Here is a 25,186-nt window from a genome sequence, read left to right as displayed (position 1 = left end):
ACCATAAATAGGCCGGGCTTGATTTCCCGGTCCCTGGGCTGGACCTGATTTTTTCTGACCCCCCGTGGGAGAATAAAATATTAGCGAGGCATATTTGCTGCTCTTGAGATTCGAACATAGGACCTTTCGCTCTGATACCATGTCAAACAACCATTTACTCCAAAAGCTTAAGCTTTCAGAGTGTGGTGTATCAATGTATATCAAGGGACTTTATCACTTCAACACCTCCACACGGCTTTCCCGAGCTTCCCAACTCCACACAGCCAAGCCGCCCACAACAGGTCTTCAACTGTCTCCAGCATCACCCAGTCAGTATGTCGAACAATGAGAAAAAACTCCCAAACTTTGTGAGCAAAACGGCAGCGAATGAAAAGATGATCAATCGTGTCCACATTCTTCATATATAGATGTCAGACAAATATTTGGGAGGACTAAGGATCTCCCTTGAAGATTATCCAATGTAAGAACTCTCTTTATGCCAAGTAGCTAGACAGACCACAACTCCGGGGGGCTTTGTAAAACCAACGATGAAATGGATGAAGTGGACTAAGGATCTCCTTTTTCCAAGGTCGGTTCATTTCAGTAGCCCGATGTTACTCTATCTACGTCAGTTCTGTCTTTGGAATCCTCCTTGCCATTAGAATATGGCTGATGAAGAGATTGCAAAGTTTGTTGGTTTACTGGATTGCTTAAAGTGTATAGTTCCTTCACCTCATCATGAGGACTTGATGATCTAGACTGTTCATAGTTTGGATAGATTTTCTGTGTGATCTTTGTGTAGTTTGATTAATGTGGTGCCTCGTAACCCCGGTCCTCCAAATAGTCTTATCAAACCCGGGGGGGGGGGGGCATTGTTCCAAATATTCTGCTTTGCATCTGAAAGAGAACAATAATGGCACTGACATAACCCCTAGAACATTCCAAGGAGACCCAACAAATTCCAAAAAAGACCCATGAAAAATTCTGGGATCATAGAAGAGAAATCTCGATTATGATTGACAGGAATGACCAGACTAGACCTTATTTTATTTTATTTTCTCGTCTAGCTTCAGGGGATATTGGAAATTCTGGGTTTTTTTTTTTTTGGGTTTAATTGAATAGCTGCCTGCTATCAATTCATAGTTTAAAGAAACATATTCATAAAACTGATATATATTTTGCTTGCAGGTATTCAAGAAATGTCTCTCAGAATTGCAGAAGGAGCTTGTTGTTGATAGTTCATTTGGGCAATCCAAGTATCGTGCTTTTTTAATGAATTACTTCTTCTACTATTTCTTACTTTCCACCTATCCCAAGGACACAATCCCTCATAACCTTTTGTCAGCAGTTACTCAAGTATGTCTTATTTGAATTCTTTTCTTCCTATCTTTGTGTGTAAATTTTTTTAGTGACTAAGTAAAGTGATTACAGATTGAGCGGCCCATCTCATCTGGGACTATAAGTTATGGCGTGGTAGGAACATGCTGACTATGACTCATTGTCACTTCTATATCTTCCTGATTCCCCATGACTATCTTCATCACTTATTACTTAACTGCTGGGAATGAAAACAGGGAGATCCTTCAGAGTACCCGGTTTCATTGCCGATTCCCAAACTGTCCTCAGCGGCCCAGGTAAGTTTCGTCACATCTGATGAATACATCCATTGTTAGCCTACTCCATATATGGATGATATAGTTAGGTCGAGCTTTGTTAAACGCACACGCGTGTGCAGTAAAGCTCATGTACATGTCCCAGCATGAAACATAGGCGGTATATCCAGTCCATCCATCAGGTTGGTCTGAGCTTCCACATGTTTTCCCAGAAATAAATCAGGTCCACCAAGCATGTGGCCCAATATTGGAAACAGGTGGATGGGTTAGAAACTTGAATCATGAATGTCTCTGACTCTAATCAGTGAGATGCTGATGTTAACTGTGTCAAACATTCAGACACATCATCATGTTTAAGAGATGATTTGAAATATTTATTTCAATGGAATATACGAGTCCTTTTTCTTCTTTTTGAAACATAACTTGAAATTTTAGTGAAGATGGAAAGATCTACAATGGGAGGAACAAAAGAAACTTTAGAGGTACTGATGATAAGGGGTCGTTGATCACAATATGACATTGATTCAGCTCTCCAAATGCTATCAAAATGTGAAGGACATCTGGCAAAGACACTTAGCGACTTATCACATTCAACCACCTCTTTGTAGATTTAAGGAATGTTGCCTCCTATGCAAACCTAATAAACGTTCTGTTACTGTGTTCAGCCCATACCAAATAGACTATAGAGGCCCACGAGGGAAAGTTTCCACAATACCTTTCGTTTTTTTGGCTTCAGCAACCCTCATGTCATGTTGGGAAGAAAGATCCTATTGACTGATGAGGCATCTTTGAATATATCTTGAAGAGATCAAGAAACCTCCACCAGATGGCCCACATGGAGTTACAGTGCACAATTAAATGGCCACTGGCTGAAGCATTCCGAGGACATGTGATAGGGACATCAGGAACGATCATCTGTCTGCTCCTTTAGCCATCAACTGTGAGCACCCTATCCTTCCCAACCAGACTGCCAAAAGCAATCACCATTGGCAGACCAATACCACACCATACCAGTGCTGTCAAAGCCATCTGTTTGCCTGGAATCATCTGAGAGGGAAGGAGTAGAAAGAAAATGGAACGTACAAGTTTTTGTAACAATTCTAACAAAATCAAAAGGATGCTGACCAAAAAAGGAACCAGATGCCTACCAAATGGTGCCATAAAGCAGGGTCCACCCTGCAATAAACCAAAATAGCGGACTTCATGTGGGTGGGCCCCACTGTACAACACTCGTTAAGGAACATCTGTTTCGTTTTGTCTGTCAGATTTACCCAACCATACCACTACTTTAAAACAACTTACCTTCATCCTCATTGCATTTTCGTAACCAGAAGCTTAATGTTAAGAAATTTGTCCAATGCACGAGAGTCCCATTGCACATATTAAATTTATTCAAAAGGTTAGGGTGTGACTCTGAACTTTCTTACTGTTCCACAGGCAACTGGGGAAGTCGAATACTTAGATGACTTGAAATTCAGTAGTCTGCATGCAGCATACGTGCTCTCATCTGTATCCAATGCTGTCATCGAGGCAATCGATCCATCAAAGGCTTTTGCAGTTAGAGGTGTCATGGCTTTTCTTTCAGCAGAGACCATCGCTGCAGATGGATACTCCAACCAAGTGAGGTATGCCATTTAATATGGAATAATTATAGATTTGTTTGATGGTTCATTGCTAAACAATCTCTGTACCATTAGCAATCCATTGATTTTCATCAAATTCTTCATTTAAATAGGAAAAAAGAGCTTCATTGAAAATCCTATATTTAGATTCTTTGAGTGAAGAGAACTTCTATAGGGGGCACACCCTGCTGATATTTGTAATGAGATGATCCTTGTATGTTTTTTCTTGCATGATAGGTGTATTCAGTGTTCGAAATATCGGTATCGCACAATGTATCGCACCCTTGGGATACAGATACGTATCGGTTATCGCACGGGATATATCGTTTGTATCGCATAGTTTATCGCACTTTTTGGGAAACATGGGGAAACATTGGGAAAATGGTTGAATTTTTTAATGAAACTTTGAGGATTGTTAAAAAGGCCCTTAATACACACTTTTAAATCATAATATCTCAAAAAAAAAAAATGCACATAATAAATTTCCTTTGTATAAGTTCCTAAGTTATGCGATGTTTAACTGAACTAACGCAACTATTTTTAAATTGAACGGTGTAGATATTGCTCTAATATGATCTAATATGATCTCTAAAAATAGATAAACGGTGTAGATATAATAAATACATCACTTTGGGCCCATGTAACTTTGATCTCCTTTGAACCGTTCGTGCAACTGGAGCTCGAGGAGCATCAGTGCTCGTCTTTGCACGTCACTGACGCGGATTGCGTCCTACCCTTGCCCGTCTCTAGCCCTGAACCGAACGGGCAGTTGTGTGGGATGGGCCCACCTTGAATGTATGTGATCTATCCACACCATCCATTCGTTTTTCCGTCTAATTTAAGGGGTTGAGCCAAAAATTCAATCATATCCAAAGATCAAGTGGACCATACCAGAGGAAACAGCAGGGATAATGATATCCACTGTTGAAACCTTGTTAGGCCCAACAATGATGTTTATTTGTCATCCAACTTATTCATAAGATCGTACATACATGGATGAAGGGAAAAAATAAATATAAATTTGATCCAAAATTTATGTGGCCCCAAGAAATTTTCAACGGTAGACGTTCAATTCAACTGTTTCCTATGGTGTGGTCCACTTGAACATTGTATATGTTTCATTTTTGGGTTGAAGCCTAGAATTATCTATTAAAATAGATGGACCGAGCAGATAAAATACATAAATCATGGTGGCCCATACAGCGTTTGCTCAGCCCACTAAGCGTAGTGAGTTACTCCGTACGGTAATTGGATTGCGTACTGAGTTACTCAGTATGTTTTTATCGTACCGAGTAAACTCAGTTGGGCCTACTATGAATTTATGTGGTTTATCCACACCGTCCATCCATTTTTACAGATAATTTTAGGGGTTGATCCCAAAATTGAAGTAAATACAAAGCTCAAGTGGACCATTACATAGGAAAGCAGTGTGGAATAATGATTTCCACCGTTGAAACCTTCATAGTGTCTAAAGTAATTTTTATTTGTCATCCAACCTGTTCGTAAGATCACAAAGACATGGATGAAGAGAAACCACAAACTTCAGCTTGATCCAAAACTTCTTTGGCCTCCAAAATTTTTTTAATGGTAGAGGTTCAATCAAAATGTTTCTTGTGGTGTGGTCCACTTGAGATTTTAATTTGCTTCGTTTTTAGGTCAAGCCCTAAAATTATCTTTTAACATAGATTAACGGAGTGGATAAAATAAATAAATAAGTAGCCAATCCGTTTCCGCTATAGATCCTGGCGCGGATTACTGAAGTCACGTCACCAAGTTACATGGGTCCCACCATGATGTATTTTTTCTATCCACACCGTCCATCAATTTGAACAGATCATTTTAGGGGTGAGCCAAAAAATGAGTCAGATTCAGAGCTCGAGTGGACCCCACCACAGAAAACGGTGGAGAGAGTGACGTTCACCATTAAAAATTTCTTGAGGGCCACAAGAGATGGATGATTAAGATGATATTTGTGTTTTCCATTATTCCATATCTTTCTGGACTTATGAACAGATTAGATCACAAATAAACATTATGATGGGACCTCAAGAATGCTACGAGTTTCAATGGTGGGCGTCACTCTCTCCGCTTTTTTCTGTGGCGGGGTCCACTAAAGATTTATATCTACACCATTGTTTGTGTCATGCCCTAAAAAATTATTTCCAAATTAATGAACGGTTTAGATATGACACACACATTACCGTAGGACCCACAGAACATGGACACCACTTTATATGATTGTACATTGAGTTTACACAGTACGCTTAGCGTACTGTGTAAACTCATGTGAGGTCCACCACGATTTATGTATTTTATCTGCTCCGTCCATATATTTTAATAGATAATTTCAGGGCTTTAGCCCAAAAATAAACCATATACAATGTTTAAATGGGCCACACCTTACAAAACAGTTGAATTGAACATGCACCGTTGAAATATCATTTTTGGCCACAAAAGTATTAAATTTAGATGACTAATAAACATCACTGCAGGGCCCATATGATCTTATTAAATTCGTATTTTACTGTAATCCACGTCCATATGATCTTATTAACGGTTTCGATGACTGATAAACATCACTGTAGGGGCCAAAAAGGTTTCAACGGTGGAAATCAGTGTCACCACTGTTTCCTGTGGTATGATCCACTTCCCGTTCTAATTTTTGGGATCAACCCATTAATTTATATGGGAAAATAGATGGACGGTTTGGATAAACCACATACATTAAAAGTGGGCCCCAACTGAGTTTACTGAGTACGATAGGAGCGTGCTCAGTAAATCACACCCGCGCCGATCCCCATTTTCACCCCTCCCGCCCCATCTTCTTCATTTTCCCTCTCTGTCACGAGCGCTCTCCCTCTCCTTCATGCAGCGAGGTACTCTCTCTCTCTCTCTCTCTCTCTCTCTCTCTCTCTCTCCTTCACGCAACGAGGTACTCTTTCTCTCTCTCTCTCTCTTTCTCTCTCTCTTTTCTAATTCAAAATTTTTTGATTTTCCACAACCCACGGCATCGGGGTGGGTTGTATTGGTGATATCGGCGATATCGACGATGTATCGCATGATGTCGACGATATATCGCACGATATCGACGATAATATTGTACGATATCTGAAGTTTTGGATTTTTGGTATCTTCCGGGTGTTATCGGCGGAGTTTCGTCTCGCACTGGTGCGATACCGATAATATCGGCGGATATATCGGCTGATAGTATCGATATTTCGAACACTGGGTGTATTGCATCTGATGATGGCTTCCTGATAGGCATAAGGCATCTCATTTCTATATGCTATCTGAAGCAAGTGGCATATGAAATGTTATTCATTGGACATATTTTTGGTCAATTGGTGGTAAACTAAGGGAAGGTAAGGGAAAGAAAATTTGTGACATAAGCAGATGGTAAACTAACATCAACATTAGGGATGGAAACCCCTTACATTTTTCAGTGTTTGGATTACAATTTTCAAAAGGAAACCTCTGTTTCCTCCAATTTGGCCGTTTAAAACGTCACATCAAGAGGGAAACCTCTTTGTTACTAATCGACTTTTTGAGAAAAAGCTTTTACTCCCTTGCTGAGGGAAGGAATTTCCTTCTCCTTTTATGTTTCTCAAGCAGAGAAAATGTCACGTAAAAGGAAAACTGTCTGCTTTCCTTAGTTTACCCTCATCCAAACACGCCCTTGAGTGTGAAAGGTTGAGTTTTCAGGCATGCCAGCTTTGCTTAATAATTGATGCTGTTGGACACTGGCATGACATCCATTTATGAAGTTGTCTGTGTTGAATAAGTTGAACTATGTATGGCTAATTGCCACACATCCATGCGAGGTTTATAGAGATGAAGAAAACATGTGACTTTATTGGACGCCTGGTTTAGGAACTGCTAAAAGTGATGGTTTCCAGCCATTTTGGGGATGAGGCCTATTTTGGTAGGTGAGTAGAGGTTTTACTTTCAAAACACCTGTTTGTTGGTAATTCTGTTGAGGGAGAAGGTGATCAAGCAGGGAATCAGGATCTTGGTTGGCAATATTCCTTTGTGAAGTCATGAGGCAAATGGCAGTGACTAGAGTGCTCTGTATAGGGCATGTTCCACCCTGACAAAGTAGAGTTACAACTGATTATCTGTGTATAAGGCATGCTTCACTCAAAGGAAGTAGAGTTACAAAAGATTATCCACATTTCTGTGTGATGGAAAATTGAGATTTCTTTGGTAAAATTTTCAGTTCCGAATACTATAAACAAGGTAATTTATAACTTTGCCTGGTGACAATGTGCCAGCCGGTCCTGAGCCCAGGTAAAGGAGGGTGGATGTCAGGTCGGCAGTTGGTGGCCGAACTTCCGCCAAGCAATCATGAAAACTGACCTTAAATAATTTTGATAATGATGACAACGACGTCCATATGCAATTTATGTTACGGTTTTCTGTTTACTCGAGGGGTCGTCACTTTTTGTGAAAGTTTATATGAATGCCCTCTACATGCCTTGTTGCTTGAATCATAGGATACCACAATTACTACAGCGGTACAACCTGACATTCTTTCTTTGAATTTTGAGCTTTCATGCATTTCTTCAGCAAATCTGAACTTCTTTCTGCAAGAATGATGTCATTCTTTTTGGTAAACAAACTTGAGACCTTAATGTTGAAGCAAAGAGTGCCTATGATTGAGCTATGGACTCAAACCTAACGAATATATCGTTTGGTTTGCATGTGAATGAGTGTAGTCAGCACAATGTCTTCTAGTTTCTTTTATAATGGCCAATTATTTTATAATTGTAGAAGCATTACTTCTTTCTAGAGGCTTATTTGTTATGTCTCTACTATATATAATGCAAGTGGGGTTTCACCAATTTTACCCTGCAATTAGTGAGATTAGAGGAAGAAGTGTGTAACCTTTGATTTTAAAGGAAGAGGGCACGTGTCTGGCCCTTCAACTGAGGGCATCTTTGTCATTTCAATCTATTCACCTGCTCTCATGTTCCTCTTTGCATCTAGCCCACACAAACACCATCTTATTAGAGGGCCAGTGCAACAAAGGCTCTGTGGGGCCCACTGCGACGCCTTTGTGACATCCACTCCATAATTCTATTGTCTCCGCTCATGATAGGACATAAGACCAAAAACGAGGCAAATCTAAACCTCGAGTGGCCACACCCTTTCCCTCCATCTCCATCCCCTGCTCTCTTTGTGTGTTACAGGTGCTGCATCCCCTTGGTTTAACTTCTACCGTATCAAGAGGGATGGTTGTTTATCGTCAGCAACTCTGTATGAAATTTAAAGTTTATGCAACTAGATAGACTTTAACTACAGGAGTGCTTAATTTTGTTAATTGTAAACACTATTAATGTTTACTGGTTATTTATGCATGATGCAGTGAATATGAAACTGTTTTTGCTTCTAACAAGGTGCAGTATCATGGCCAAGCTGTAGGCTTAGTTGTGGCAGCAACCAAGGTATTGCATTGAAGTTTCTTTCTATTACCCCATTAGAGTTTCATGGTTTTCAACGAAGGGATTTGAGAATTATTTTCTAAATTTTTTTCCTTTTCCCATTCACTCTGATGGGTTACATTCTCCATAATTCCTAGATGAGTTATTCGATACTATGGCAGAGTATGGTGGATCATGGAAGAACTTGCATCTGTGCACTTGGCATTTATGCAACTCAAATTAACCCCTTCAAATAGTGGAATCCACCATAGAAAGGTTGTTAATGTAAATCAATGTTATTTGAATTGGTATAAGCTCTGATTTTTGAAAGTTCGTTTTTTAAATTTGAACTGTTGATTATTTTTCGTGTTAATCATCCATTATATATCAACTAATCAATCAGATAAGGTATCGTTTCAGTATAATTATTGTTTCATCAATTAAATTTTTTTTTATGAACCATCTAAAGTGGGGCCCACTATCTGTTTAGTTTGAGGTGCACAAATGCGCCTGTGCATTAGCCATCACACTCTGTGAGAATATCAAAGTTTCTCTTCTTAGATGTTAAGAATCAGATGTATTCTGGAATGAGGAATGCTGTTGTGCAGCTCGTGTCATTGACATTCCATCCCATTTTCCCATGCTACACATTGCAAACAATGTGCAGCTGGTAGGCCCCACATGGTATGCTGTATCCCAGAGCGATGGGGGTTGGACTGTGGTGGCCATCTGATCAGTCACCTGCAAAAGGATTGGTAAGCTCATAAAATAGCAAAGGTCCACATTTAACTATCAACACTCACAACTGGATTCAGAGTTGCCAATCAATCAAAATTTGGACAACAGTCCACCTGATCAGAAATCCTAACCATAGCACATGTTTTCCAAATTCTATATGTACCATGAGGGAGCAGCAAAAAGCTTCTAGACATGAGCTGCGTAATCATGTTCTGCCTTCTTGAATTTTTCCTGTTTTTTTTTTGGGCTACCATTCTGAATGTGGGGAATTTCATTATTGTTTTTTGTTTATGTCTGTGTACTCTTATGTCATTATGTGCAGCTAGATGGGATAAATTGTAACATTTAAATAATTAATATGATGATGTTTCCTTCTAGGATATTGCGATTGCTGCTGCTGAGATGGTTGTAATTAAATATAGCGATGTGAAGGAGCCTATCATTACCATTGAAGATGCTATCAGGGCCAACTCATTCTTTGATTCGAGGGATATTGATTTCGCTAAAGGTTGTTTTTAAGCACCATCGGTGAATGTGTTTTTCCTTCCCTTGGACATGATTATGCTTTGAATCGTAATGGTACATCTTTCAGATTTCAGAATTTGATTTCATGCAGAAGTATATGATCCAAAAAAATTAAAAATTCTATAATTTATTAGTTGAAACATCAGAATCATGGAACCCAAGGTGGATGATTTTGTTCCGGTTCCAACTCTTTACAGATGTGGCTAGATGATTTTCATGCAGTCCACACTTTAGACATCTTATGATTGGCTCTTAGCAATCTTTCATGAGTCATGACAACAGTCTGCATTATTATTAAGCATTCTCATCTCGTTCCAAGATTGAGCCTGCTTGTGGCATTTGAAGCTTGAGGCCTTTTCAAACTCAAATTTCAGCCGTTGTGGAAATGCATGGTAATCCACTTTGGGCTATCATCGTTTTCTTGGATTTTCACTCATTTCTTGGAAGACCAAGAATGTGTAAGTAGTTTCTAAATTCACAACTGAAAGTATTCGGCACTTTTATTTTTGTGGGGCGAAAATTGTGTTGTATTAGGATAATCTCAGTGATATTATTTATAAAAAAAAAAGTGATATTATTTATGATTGGATTTCAAATCTCCTTACAGGATTAATCATATGGAGTCTGAAGATATTTTAATTCATGTGAAACTATGATGCAAGACATGAAAATTAAATATGATATGCAAGATCTCAGGCTTTAGATCATACTAATTCAGAAACAATCACATAAAAATTCCATATCTCATACAAAAGTTTAAACATTCAAGCAAGGGGAATGTATGCGGGTCCGGGCCTACACATGTTAGGGTTGGATCTCAAAAAAATTATGGACCAAACAATGCTCAAAGGGAGGTATATTCATCCACACATACACAGAAACATGTCCCCAATCCAAAGGATTCACAAGTTTCAATTCTAGGGAATCCTAGGGTTAGGAAAAAGGGTAAATAAATTGAGATTAATGCAAGTTAGGGTTAGGGTTACGGAAAATAAGGAAGAGAGGAATGAGAGAGGGAGAAAACGGAACCTGGCGACAGTCCACGTGCCCGGACAGCGGGCCAGACTTGACGCACGTGCGTGTGGGCCCCGAACCCGGAAACCGACTTCTAGGGTCTGGTCGGCCAGGGGTGGGCTCCAAAACCTCTAATTTTCAGGCCGATCCAATGTATGGTCTGTGCGTGGTGCTCCGCCGAAGTTTCAACTCTCCTGCAGGGACAGATTTTGGAATTCTATTGTAGAGAGAAAAACTGCTGCAATAGATGAGGGATTTTGAGCGTAGATGATTGTAGGAGGAGATTTATGGATGGTAGAAGGTGGGGGCGAATCGGAATAGATGTAGCTTTGCACCATGGTAGTAAGCCCTTCGAGGAAGGAAGGGTTTCACACCCAATTGGATTTCCACAACTCAGAAGCTCAGAGGACTAGAAAAATGCAGGAATTTTTAAAAATCTTCAATGAATTAAAAAGACTACAAGGGGTGCCTATTTATAATAAAACCCTATACCTCAAAACTCTCGCCATGTGTGCAATCTATTACTTGGCGATGAAGTAATAAAAAATAATAACTAATCAAAGTAATCTAAACCGTCCATGACACTTGTAATAACAATAATAAGCAAAAACCTAAAATACGAGATTAATTAGAATAGTGAGCCACGTTCATGAGAACCCATGGTGGGTTTTACATGACTATCGGGTCCTCTCCAACGAACCAAAACGCAGTCCTCTAACTAGGAGGCCCTCCCTGGACGTCGTCATCGATCCAGATCGATGGTGGGGCCCTCCTCCTTGTGTGCATGATGTCCCCATCAACTCTCCCCAATTGCGAAGATTTCGCCACTGGTGAAACAAAACTCCTGAACCGCTCTAAGATGTCAGGATCAAATCTTTACAGCTCTTCCTCAGTGAGCTACGTACCGTTTGAAGTTGGACGTGACTTCCACTTAACCAGGTACTTCTAAAACCCGCTGTTCGATGTTGATACTATCTAATGGTCCAAAATATCGTCTATTTTCTCTTTGGGTGTGAGAAGGTTAGGTATCAGAGGTAGAGGCTGGGAAGAAAGGTCGGGAAGAGGCCATGGATCAAGGGACAAATCTGCGGAATCAGGATGGGTGGGCGAAGGGCCGGAGAAAGTATCAGTGGTCTCCTGAAAGGAACTAGATCCTCTACATTGAATGTGGAACTAATTCCCATGGAAGGTGGAAGATCTACCATATACGCATTGAGACCGTTTTGTTTTATAATTTTAAAGGGTCCAACGCTATACGTGTCTAATTTACGAACAGCCCCCTGAGGATACCGCTTGGGCCTAATGCGGACCATTACATAGTCCCCTACATTGAATTCTTTGAAACATTTATGCTGATCTGCAGAAAATTTGTAATGTTCATTACTAGTAGTGATCTTTCGCTTGATTTCTTGATAAATGAATGTGATGTGCAAAGGATTCTGCCGACTCTGATGGCCTATGAGACTGATATAGGGACAAGATCAATAGGCTTCCTAGGCTTATAACTAGAGGTGTACACAAACCGTGCTAGCCCGGTTAACTCGCTCGACCCGGCCCGAAAAAACTCGACTCGGCCCGACCCGGAACTCAGTTCAGGTCAGGACGGGCTAGTTTCTGCAGCCCGAAACTGAGTTCGGGCTGAGTTCGGATATGTCCAAGTTCGGCCCGACTCGGCCCGAAACCCGACTCGCCCCGTCCCGACTCGGCCCGACCCGTCCCGACTCGGCATACGTATATATATATACCCCTCTAAAAAAAATCTAGGTCGTTTTCCCTTTCCCTTTCCCTTTTGAGAAAACGCCCGACCCCAGCCGTCCCCACCAAACCCTATCCCCTGCTCGCTCTCTCACTGCCCGACCCCACCAAATCTCTCTCTCTCTCTCTCTCTCTCTCTCTCTCAGCTCTCTCTCTCTCTCTCGTCCGACCAGTAGAGGCCGTCCGCCTCTCTCTGCTCGTCCAGGCCAGCGAGGCCGTCGCATCTCTCTGCTCGTCCAGGACCACCGGAAGTCGTCGCCTCTCTCGATCGTCAGGCCCAGCGAGAGCCGTCCCACATCTCTCTGCTCGTCCGACCACTAGAAGTCGTCGCCTCTTTTTGCGAGGTCGTCCGCCTCTCTCTGCTCGTTCGACCTGCAGAGAGGCCGTTCGCCTCTCTCTGCTCGTCCACCACCGAGGCCGTCGCCTCTCTCGGTCTCTACTCGTCCAGGCCACCGGAGGCCGTCGCCTCTCTCTGCTCATCCGTCCGTCCAACCACCAGAGGACCTCCGCCTCTCTCTCTCGCTCTCTCCGTCAAACCGTCAGAGAACCTCCGCCTCTCTACTCTTCTCGCCATCCGTCCAGAGCTCGCTCATCTTTCCGTCTAACGCAACGAGTATGATTTCTCTCTCTCTCTCTCTCAATGTGAATTCCAAATCTCTCTCTTTTTTGTGTTTATTTCATAATAATAGGAGATTCTGAATCCAAGATTCATGGCATGATCAAATCTTGCTTCTTTTGATATATAGAATAGACATTTCAAGATGATGATTGGAACTATTTCGTTTCTTTACTTGCTAGTTGCTAGTGACTCCATTTTTTCATGACGCTAGGACTATTGTATAGCATGATTTTTACAATCTAACATTTGTCCCAGATGAAAGAATGAATAAACGGTTGAAATTGATGAGTGATGACTGATCATGACACATGTCACATAAAATAAAGAAATTACATCCTCACCTGAACGGCTTATTGCGGTTAAAATGAAACATAACCAATGGTCCTTATTCACTGAACAAATGGTCCATTAATCAGAGTTTAGAACTCTTTGATCAATCTAATTTTGAAATTATGACCAATCTACAGTTGGTAATATTTAACTTGGTATGTAGATTTGGACAGTTTAACTTGAGTTATGCACATGGCAATATTTAAGTTCTTAGTCCATGTATATGAATCATTATACTCTCCAGCAACCAAGAGAGTATCCTGCATAACTCCTTGGCAGTTTTACCTTAAAATCCTATAGTAATTCTTATTTTAACAAAGTAGTAAAATCGAGAATTGTGGGCTATATGATATATGTATGACATCTAATCCGTCCAACAAATACAATCCACCAAGACAATCAGATGAACTGAAAATATGTGTGATTTAATCATAAGGCGGGTCCACAAAAATATGCACCACCCTATCTATTCAAAATTCACATGTAACTCATATGATGAACGGGTTGAAAGTCATATACATAATACATGCCACATGGGCCCTACAAATTTTAATTTTTCCCTATTTAAAATAATAATAATAATAATAATGAAGGCATTTTGGCCGTTTCTCTCCCAAAAAATACTACCCTGATAGCATTATAGAATGAAATGACAACTCCTAAAAAATTTCGTGGTAAAAAATCATTTTTCCTTTAAATTTTCCTCATGGTAAAGGAGAAATTCTACTGATTTTCCTGCCAACTGTTTTGAAGTCACCCTTCTATGGACTGGGAGATCCCTGATGTGTGTCATTGGTGCCGTGTGGCCCATCTAACATTCAAAATGAGCGGTATGGATATTGCCTTGGTACGCACTCAGCTTCTGTATGCATCACACATGTACCTAAATCTTCTTTTGCATTTAAATAGGACTTCATGTATGAGTATATAGTATATACTAGAAAGCTCCACATGAAATCTTTTATCACAAATGTTTTCTGTTTTTGTTAGTTAGTCTTAATCTATGCTTATACCAATTGCCTATTAGATATATTTTTATTTCTTTATTCTTGTTGTTGTAGTATAGGATAATCAATTGCCCATTTGAGGATTTCTATGTTGCTAGACATAGATTGAGTATGTTCATGGATGCATAGAAATTCTCAAATTGTCTCTTTTTGGACAGTTCAATGTTGGATAGATAGTAATGTTTTCATTTATTCTAAATTAAATGCACATGCTTGTTTCGGTTCGTCTCTCCTAATTCTCTATGGATATATTTCTTACATTTACTTCCTCATCAAATATCCACACTTTGTATGGATAGTTAACGTGTGAATCAAATCCAAGATTAATATATTCTGGAGAGATAAGGTGAGATGTTGCCGAAATTTTGGCGTGACATTTAAATTGAATAATGAAAGCATTACTATCTATTCAACATTGAATAAGTAACTGATTTAATTATTTTTTATGTTTTTGTTATAGTATAGGATAATCAGTTACCCATTTGAGGATTTCTATATTGCCAAACATAAATTGAGTGTGTTCATGGATGCATAGAAATTCTTAAATTGTCCCTTTTTGGACAGTTCAATATTGGATAGATATTAATATTTTCATTTATTCTATTTTAAATGCACATGCTTGTTTCTGTTCGTCTCTCCTAATTCTCTTTAGATATATTTCTTCCATTTATTTCCTCATCAAATATCCACACTTTGTGTGGATAGTTGACGTGTGAATCAAATCCAAGATTAATATATTCTAGAGAGATAATGGGAGATGCTACCCAAATTTTGGCGTGGCATTTAAATTGAATAATGAAAGCATTACTATCTATCCAACATTGAATATGTAACTGATTTATCAGCTTAGGAAATTCTTTACTAAGGTATAAGGATAAATGAAATTGTTTCATATCTTTAGATATGGCTAGTGAGGATGAAGTCCAACCTAACCCTAGTGCCGGTGCCTGTGCGTCAGCCACTTCACCACTTGTTGTTGAGGGAGAGGGGTCTTCAGTTGCAAACAAAGGAAAGAAACGGTCAGCTGTCTGGGATGATTTTGAAGAAGTAGTAGTTAACAATGTCCCTAAGATTAGATGTATGCACTGCAAAAGTCTATATACCAAAAGTGTCGGGGTCGACATCTCATTTAAACAGACATGGACAAAGCTGTGCAAGGAGACCTAGACTTCCACGTTCAGGCCAACAATTGCTATCATTTACAAAGTCCGAAGGATCTGGTTCTGAAGGTACGCTTACCACTCATAAGTTTGAAAAAGAGAAACTAAAGGAGTGGTTTGCAAAGCTTATTATCATTGATGAGCAGCCATTTAAGATGGTAGAGAGTGAAATATTTATGGGATTCAGCAAATACCTTAATCCTCAGTTTGAGAAGGTCTCCCGTGTTACTGTGAAGAGGGAGTGCATGAAGATGTATGCCAGTGAGAAAATGAAGCTGAAAGCAGTTTTAGATTCGGTTTCAAGGGTAAGCTTGACGTCTGATATGTGGACGGCGCAAAATCAAAGAAAGGGTTACATTTCATTGACTGCACACTATGTTGATGAAAATTGGAAACTCTGTAAGAGAATATTGAACTTTCGCCACCTTCTACCTCCCCATTCCGGTCTGGTTATTTCAGATTGCATTTACAACTGTCTACGAGATTGGGGCATTGAAAAAAAAGTCAGTTCATTAACTTTAGATAATGCTTCGACAAATGACAGTGTCATACAATTCTTACGTAACCAGTTCAAGGTAACCGATAATTTATTTTTGAGGGAAAAATATTTCATGTTCGGTGTTGTGCATACATTCTCAACTTAATTGTACAAGAAGGGTTGAGATCAATTGACAAAACTATAGAGAATGTGAGGGAGAGTGTGAAGTACATAAGAGGCTCGCCGTCAAGATTGAGTATATGGAATGACATCGTCCAACATTTGAATTTGACGTCTCCAAAAACGTTGAAGCTAGATGTATGCACGCGTTGGAATTCCACTTTTGAGATGTTGGATTCAGCTCTGGAATTGAAACATACCTTTCCAGAATATGCAGCGCGTGATAGAACATATGCTTGGTTGCCTACTGATGATGATTGGAGCAAAGCAAAAGAAGTTCACAAATTTTTGAAGGTTTTTTATGATTGCACGAAAATATTTTCTGGCAATAAGTTTTCTATAGCAAATATGTTTCTTCCATCTGTGTGAAGGATCAAGGATGCCTTGAAGAAAGCTGCTAATGACGGTCCATTTTTTCTCCAAATCATGACAGGTGGTATGCAAATGAAGTTCGATAAGTACTGGGATGATTGTCACCTGATAATGTCTTTAGCTGTTGTTCTTGATCCTCGGCGCAAGATGAGTTATGTTAAGTATATCTTCACGAGGATTTATCCTACTGAAAAGGCAATATCTGAAACCTCGAAGGTTCGTGACGCAATTGAAGCATTGTACAATGCGTACATAACCACAGTGTCCACACCAAGCGTTTCTGAAGTTAGATCGCAAGTTGCTTCAAGCTTTGACGATGATGATTTCATGTCTTTCTTAGAAAAAGAAAATACAGACACAAGCACGAAAGAATCAGAGTTAGACATGTATCTCAAAGAGTCGGTCATACTACGGCAGGATTCAGAGTTTGATGTTTTGGAATGGTGGAAATTGCGAGTTAGTGAAGGAAAATATCTTACACTATCGACGATGGCACGAGATATTTTATCAATTCCTATTTCAACAGTGGCATCGGAATCTGCGTTTAGCACAGGGAGCAGGGTCGTGAGCAAGACTAGAAGTTCCCTTGCACCAGATACAGTAGAAGCATTAATTTGTACACAAGATAGGTTGCGTCCAAGTCTAGGAGGTGTTCTTGATGAAGAAGATGAGGAGAATGTGAATGAAGCCGCAACACATGAAACAACAGCAATATGATGGATGTTTAGGATGGATGTTATGATCTTCTTAGTTTATTTGAATTTGCAAATGTTGTAATGGGTACTCTTTTGACTTTTATTTTTATTTATCTGTTATGTTGAAGGATATTATGCAAGCTGCGCAATGCATTTCTACATCTGTCTGCTGACTTTTATTTTTATTTATCTGTTATGTTGATGGATGTTATGCAAGCTGCGCAATGCATTTTTACATCTGTTTACTGACTTTTATTTTTATTTATCAGTTATGTTGACTTTTATTATTTTTTAATCCATAAATTGCTTTTATCTTATGTCGATATTTCATTATTGTTAAAAAGCCTAAAATACTTTTCCAACACAATATGTAGATATGTCTTCAAGCGAACCATCGATTAACGTTTGGGACTATGGTTCCTTAGTCCATTCTCCAAAGTCTGGAAAGTTCAAGATTTTGTGTAATTTGTGTGGAGCCAAGTTTGTTAATAAAACTAATCGGCTTAGATTACACTTATCCTGTCGGGGTGGAGATGCAAGACCATGTCCTAAAGCCTCAAAAGAAATCCAAGTTATTTTCCAAGCAGTTCTTGATTCGAACAAAAAAGCTTCCACTCCTCAATCCAAACTTTCTGAGGCAGAGAAGGAAGCTAAACTATTAGCATTGGAAGAAGAACAATTTCAACTCGCCTTAAAGCGCAGTATGGAAGAAGCTTCTACACATCAGCGACGTCCTCCAAGACCACATGATGTCGAAGCAGGTTCAAGCTGCACGGGTAAAGAGAAAAATAGTAAGAATTCAGCTAAATTTCTCTCCAGTCTGGGTGCGTTTTACAGGACGTTGGGAACTACGTATAAATCTTCTCACAAACATAGTTTGAAAAATCTAATTCAAACTATACAAGAGGAGGGCGATAAAAAGCTATCTCCACCTTCTGAAGAGGGAGAGGTGAATGAGTACGTATACGAAGATTTATGTAGCAGCTCGGGCTCAGATGAATCTCCTCGACAGTAGTTAGTAGTGTATGACTGTATTCAGTTTGTATGAAATGTTTTATTTTATGCTTTGTCAAATGCATGTAAATATAGTAAAATTATAATATATCCTCTCTCTTATGAACTTGTAAATTATAATGGGACGCGGATTACCTACCAAAGCCCTTCCCATAAACTTGCCATAAGGTTCGAAACTGGCCCGAATTCGAAGGTTCGAAACTGGCCCGAACTCGGCCCGAACTCGCCCGATTGCTGCCGGGCCGGGTTCGGGCTGGTGATGTTGGCCCGGTGACCAGGCCCGGCCGGGTTCGGGCCTGGTGCGGCTGTTGAACGGGCCTGGACGGGCTGAGGCCAGTTCGACTCGGCCCGACCCGTGTACACCCCTACTTATAACTAGTAACGACTTCAAAGGAACTTAGACCTGTGGACCTATTGACAAAACTATTGAACGCAAACTCGGCTATAGGTAGTACGGTGTCCCATGTCCTGGTGTACTCCCCCACTAAACACCTGAGCAAACTCCTTAGGCTCCTATTGACCACCTCAGTTTGACCATCGGTTTGAGGGTAGTAGGCAGAAGAAAATTGGGGCCTAGTATTTATCATGTGCCATAGTATCTTCCAAAAGTAACTCATGAATCGCATGTCACGGTCAGACACTATGGTTTTTGGTAACCCATGCAGTTTGACGACTTCACTAAAGAACAACTTCGCAACATGAGATATGTCAGAGGTCTTAGAACAATGAATGAAGTGGGCCATTTTAGAAAAACGGTTCACGACAACAAATATGGAATCGTGTTTCCGAATAGTCTTGGAGAGTCCAACCACGAAATCCATACTGATGTCTTGCCAAGGGATGAATGGAACTAGCAACAGTGTGTATAATCCTGTATTTTGTTTCTTTTGCTTTGCCAGTTGATAAGTACGACATTGCCCTATAATTTTGGCCACGTCTCGCTTGAGGCTTGGCCAATGAAACCTATCCTCCACTAGGGCAATGGTCTTATCTCGACCGAAATGACTTACGACCCATCTTGAATGCAACTCTCAGACAAGAAAATCATGGAGGGAGGTGCGTGGTATGCACAAGCGGTCACTCCTAAACATATATCCATCTAAAATCAAGTACTCATTGCTAGCTCCTGATGAATTCTCTAACAATGATGCATACATAACTCCAAAATCGGGACACGTAGAATAATATTCTTTGATGCGCTTGAGGCTCGTGACTTCGACACTCATGGAATTGAGTAATGCGACTCGACGACTTAACCTGTCGGCAGATTTATTCTCTACACCGGCCTTGTGCTTAAATACAAAAGTGTACTCTTAAAGGAATTGAACCCACTTGGCGTGCCGAGGGTTTAATTTTTTCTGAGAGTTCAAATATCTCAAGGCCTCGTGATTTGAGAATAAGACGAATTCTTGCGGTAATAGGTAATGACGCCAATGGCGCAGTGATTGCACTACTGCATAGAACTCTGTCATAGGTGAAATATTTTTGTTTCGCCTCATTCAGTTTCTCATTAAAAAAGGCGGCAAGGTGCCCTTCCTGACTAAGTACTCTTATGCTGACTCCTGACACGTCACATGCGACTTTAAAAGCTTTTGAAAAATCTGAAAGTCGCGTGATTGGAGCTTCAGTCATCTTGACCTTCATCTCCTTGAAGGCCTTCGAGGCTGCCTTTGTCCATTGGAACTCTCCCTTTTTTATGCAATTCATGACAGGAGCCATAATGGAACTGAAACCTTGAATGAACTGCCTATAGAAGGTGGCTAAGCTGTGAAAGCTGCACACCTCATGAATATTGTGGAGTTTACGCAAATTGATGATGGCCTTGACCTTCTCGGGATCCGCCCTCAGTTGACACAATAAAACCTAAAAAGATAACACTACTAGACAAAAACGCACACTTCTTTAGATTGGCGTACAATTTTTCAGCTCTAAGGATCCTACAAACCTGCATCAAATTGGTATCAGAGCGGGAGGTCTCGTGTTCGAGACTCCTCACTGGGGGTGATTAATGCAGGGGCATTTTCACACCCGGCTAGAGTGGGGTAGCCCGTGGGATATAGGAACACACTCAAGGTAGGTGACCCATGTGATTTGGGGCCCACGGGAGAGGTCTCGTGTTCGAGACTCCTCACCGGGGGTGATTAATGCGCATTTCACACCAGGCTCAAGTGGGGTAGCCTGTGGGATGCGGGGACACACTCGGGGTAGGTAGCCCATGTGATTTGGGGCCTGCGAGGGGGGTTCGGCCGAGGTCGTAACCCATGAGATGTAGGGCCTGGGCTATGATATAAAGGGTTTAATTCACCATACTCTAACAGTTTGAGCTTTTAGAGCAACTGGTTAATTGTCCTGCATCAAACTACTTTTAGAACAATTGGTTAATTGTCTTGTATCAAACTAAGCAACACTATGTCATGCTTCCCCTCATCTCCACAGATCTATAGGTTCAAGGCTACAGCTTCATCATCTGTTTCCTGTCAGCAAATCCTCATTATTTAAATTCTGTTGGTGGTTGTGGTTGTAGGTAGTAAGAAAAGACCTCATGACCTATGGTCTAACCTAAGGTCTGGCCATTGATAGAGTGGAATGGCAGAATAGGATTCATGTCGCTGACCCCAATTAATTGGGATTAGGCTTAGATGATGATGGTGATGATGATTGCTATCTGAGAAGTACCCCAAAATGACCATTTTTTATATCTTGGGTCAATAATTCAAGAGCATGGAGACATTGAGAAGCATGTTGCTCATAAAGTTAGAGCTGGGTGGATAAAGTGGAGATGTGCATTTGGAATTTTATGTGATCGCCACATACCAATCAAACTAAAGGGGGAAAAGAGCATGCTTCATGGGACAAAGTGTTCGGCAGTCAAGGACATGATCATAGGATGTCCATTAGATGAAATGAGGATGTTCAGATAGATGATTAGCAGGACGAGGAAGGATAAAATTAGAAATATGAATGCATTCGAGGGGACGTAGGAGTAGCACCAATAGTTAATAAGATGGGAAATAGTAGACTTGGATGGTTTGGCCATGTGCAACAAAGACCAAGAATTGCACTGGTTAGGGGCGAGTTGGTAGTAAGAAAAGACTTTATTTGCCCAAGTAGTTGGGATATGGCTTAGACGATGATGATGACAATCATTGCTTACATACATACACATGTCATTTGACCCTTAATTACCGCAATATTTTTATATTAAAGGGTATTCAACTTTTATTATAAACCAAGACTGAGAGTGATTTTGCTTCTCTCAGCATTGCACTATCTCAAAGCTAAAAATATCTTGTTTTGACATCAGTCTACCAGATTTTTTTTCGTGACAATGAATGTGCTCTAAGATGTTGTATATAGAAAATGGTAATTGTTGATTTTCAGTTTGGTGCAGCTGCTCGCTGTTTGAGGATGTAATCCTGTCCTTTATTCATGTCTTTTTCTTTCATCTATTAAAGTTCTCATTCATTTAAAAAAAAAGTTGAAGAAATCATCCGACTACGTGTTGAAATAGAATATTAGAGTGCAGTGTTATGGCCAAAAGACTCAATGAAGAAACATAACAACTCAACACCTTCACGCAGTTACATCTTAATTCAAGGGATGGCTCTTATCATTTCTTCAAGTAACTCATCAACAAGCTTTTGATTTCCCTGGTCAGATCCTTGTTTCATGCAGAGTATCAGACATAAATGGTCTCCATGCACTCTCTTGATTCAGTTCATTAGTTAGAATGGCATGCTATTAACTATCAAACCCTAGTTTAGGGTACAATGCTAAGGTGTGTTCGGTTGCACCAAATATCATGATTAATTAGTCTAAACATATAAAACTGGACTTCGTATGCAGGAAATGTTGAAAGTTCTTTTGGAGTTGCTGATGTTATCGTTGAAGGGGAGGTAATAAACAAACTATTATTGGTTGTCGGCTTGTAGCAATAGCTCTTAAATTATCAAGCCATTGCAAACTTGAGAACTTTGTCTGACATGATGTATCTGGAGATTCTTCTACTGTAAAATGGCATATTTCTCAACTATTCCATTTCTACATGAAAAGGATCTCTTTTTCTTCCCTTTTTTTTTTTTTTCCATTTCCCCCCTCTTTTAATGTGAAGACCATGCAACTTGTTACTGGAAATTTCTTGCATTCAAATCTTCTACTTCCAGGTTTATGTTGGGCATCAGTACCATTTTCACTTGGAATCACAAAGGGCTTTGTGCATTCCTGGTGAAGAAGGATGCATGGTTGTCTATTCCTCGACACAAAATCCTTCACAGGTAAGTTCCTTGGTAAAACTTTTGTTGAATTTCTTCTAGATTGATAATGCTTAAAGCCATTGCCTTTCTTAAACATAGTTCTCTGGTTTCAGGTTCAACAATGCGTATCTGTGGCATTGAACCGTCCACAACACAAGATCACTGTAAGTCTCAGTTAACCCCTAAAATATTTCTTTTTTTCCATAAAATTTGAATGTGAGAGGTTTCTGATGAACTCTTTTCATGTTCCACTAAAGGTAAATGTCAAGCGCGTTGGAGGTGCATATGGTGCGAAATTGAACAGAACACCACCAGTGGCCATGGCTTGTGCTATGGCCGCTGATATATTACAAAAACCTGTTCGTCTTGTGCTGGACCTCCATACAAACATGAAGGTATAGTTCCCCAATAACTGAAGGTAGGATGCTTTTATAGAACAGCACCCAGTAAGTATTCCTTAAAATGTAAATTGTCTTGGTCTCTGAGGGTTACCGATTGATGTCCTTATGTTGAACATTTCGTTTAGTCACTGTTTTACAGTCCTAATTGTGCATGCTAGCACATCTCGTGGCAATGATCTTTACATAAACCTTTTCATTGGACAAATGTTATTGGCAATTTATATTTTATTTAAGAAAGTTCATCATATAAAGGAAAATCAAGTGAGTGACTGTTACCCTGACCCTTTCCTTTTCCGTCTATTCCTTGCTAAGAATATTTTGTGAGTTCATTTTACTTGTAGTTGTTTTTAAAGATAAACTGCCAATTTATTAAAACAGAAAGCTGATAAGAAGAGAATACGGAGGGGAGAAAACACAAGAGAAGCCATACAAAGTGAGTGACCCTCTTGTCACTAAGAGCTTCCTTGAGAACTTCCCCGTAGAAACCAAAAACAACAACGGTACAACAAAGGAAAAACACAAGGGCAGAGGTCAAATCTAGACACTCTAAACCCCCTTAGCAACTGTGCTTCTCCGTTTGTGAAAAATCTTTGCTCTCAAGATGCAATGAAATTCTAGCCTCACTGAAGCATAATCCACTGCCGAGGAAGCAATTCTTCTTTTGTTTATCTCAATAGACAAAGATTTAATCCCGAAATCCTCCCTTTCCTTTCTTTCCACCCAAGAATGATGTTGGTAATTATTTGATGTTTTGCTATTATATTATATTATTTCATCAGGCATTTGGGTTTAGGCCCTCAATGGTTAGGCAAATCCCATTCATAATGATGTAGCTGTTGTTTCTGGTTAGTCTGTTCATGCATGTTTAACTGCAGTTTTCATGGTCCCAAAGTAGTCAAAATTCAAAAACATGTTATACTCATGAAAAGCCATGATGATTCTTTGGAATATGTGCCTATTGAAAGACCTTACCATTTCTTGTGGGAATTCCTTGCTTTTTTCTCATTTTACGTCAACTTTTTTGTTAGTAATTATCATTTTATATTAGCCATTGCTAATTTCTAAATATCAACGATCATTCGTGTGACTTTGAAGATTGGAGAGGTATAGGATACATAATGTGATGAGATGGGTTTACCATATGTATCAGTGTCTTGTAAAACTTAATAACCTGTTTCAATTGTCTTTCTTATTTTTTACTGTCTGTTTACAGCTTGTTGGTGGACGTAGTCCTTACTTATGCCAGTACAAGGCTGGGGCAAACAGGAATGGTCGAATAACAGCAATTCAAATGAATATTTTGAATAACCAGGTTGCTTCCCTTCTATTTTTAGCTTCTATCATGGCTTAAAAGTGCTACAAGGAGAAAGCCAAGTTGGTTTTGAGTATGTTTACAACCTATTAGAAAATATTCCTGTATATTTGGAACTCATAATAACATTGAATTTCAAATTTCATGTGCCTAAAGAACGAATTGATTTCCTATTTCACGCAGGGTGCACACTTTGATTTTGAATATCCAGATCTGAGTAACCTTCCCGTTTTTATCGATGGGGTGTATAATGTCGAAAACTGGAACATTAAAGGACGGATAGCTAGGACCAACCTACCAGCATGTACTTATATGAGGGGCCCAGGTATGCATTCTCTATTAGTACTCACTGCCCATAGATCTCCCCGTGTATGAAATATACTGTGGGTGTAATCTTCGAAGGGCTCTCAATGGGTACCCAGATCCATCGATACCCGAAGTATCTTACTGGATTTATCCAATCTGGATTCTATTGAATCCATATTTCATGCTGATTAATAATCGGGCAGGATTCGGCCTTCATGTCCATGGACTCGGATCAATTAGAAATTTGGTTGTGTTGGGGCCCAATTCGAATACCTATTAGGAGATTGGATATAGGCACATTATCCTTATGTTAGATCATCATCATCATCATCATCTAAGCCTTATCCCAACTAATTAGGGCAGCTACATGAGTCCTGTTCTGTCATTCCACTC

The 25,186-nt window shown here is 39.9% G+C and overlaps 1 protein-coding gene across 1 annotated transcript in view; it reads left to right on the top strand.

Annotated features, from left to right (window-relative positions):
• Positions 1–25,186, top strand: part of LOC131245742 (uncharacterized) — a 60,734-nt gene that overhangs the window by 19,016 nt on the left and 16,532 nt on the right. The window contains exons 6-17 of the mRNA XM_058245408.1: positions 1,168–1,335; positions 1,411–1,452; positions 1,554–1,613; positions 3,030–3,217; positions 8,580–8,658; positions 9,751–9,880; positions 22,368–22,417; positions 22,685–22,795; positions 22,888–22,938; positions 23,032–23,169; positions 24,389–24,487; positions 24,671–24,812. Of these exons, the coding sequence (XP_058101391.1) occupies positions 1,168–1,335; positions 1,411–1,452; positions 1,554–1,613; positions 3,030–3,217; positions 8,580–8,658; positions 9,751–9,880; positions 22,368–22,417; positions 22,685–22,795; positions 22,888–22,938; positions 23,032–23,169; positions 24,389–24,487; positions 24,671–24,812 (1,258 nt within the window). The remainder of the gene's footprint in view (positions 1–1,167; positions 1,336–1,410; positions 1,453–1,553; positions 1,614–3,029; positions 3,218–8,579; positions 8,659–9,750; positions 9,881–22,367; positions 22,418–22,684; positions 22,796–22,887; positions 22,939–23,031; positions 23,170–24,388; positions 24,488–24,670; positions 24,813–25,186) is intronic.

Source organism: Magnolia sinica, chromosome 5 (genome assembly GCF_029962835.1).
Source record: "Magnolia sinica isolate HGM2019 chromosome 5, MsV1, whole genome shotgun sequence".
Lineage (NCBI taxonomy): Eukaryota > Viridiplantae > Streptophyta > Magnoliopsida > Magnoliales > Magnoliaceae > Magnolia > Magnolia sinica.
The sequence above is the reverse complement of the archived record's forward strand: the minus strand, read 5'-3'. Positions and strand labels throughout refer to the sequence as shown.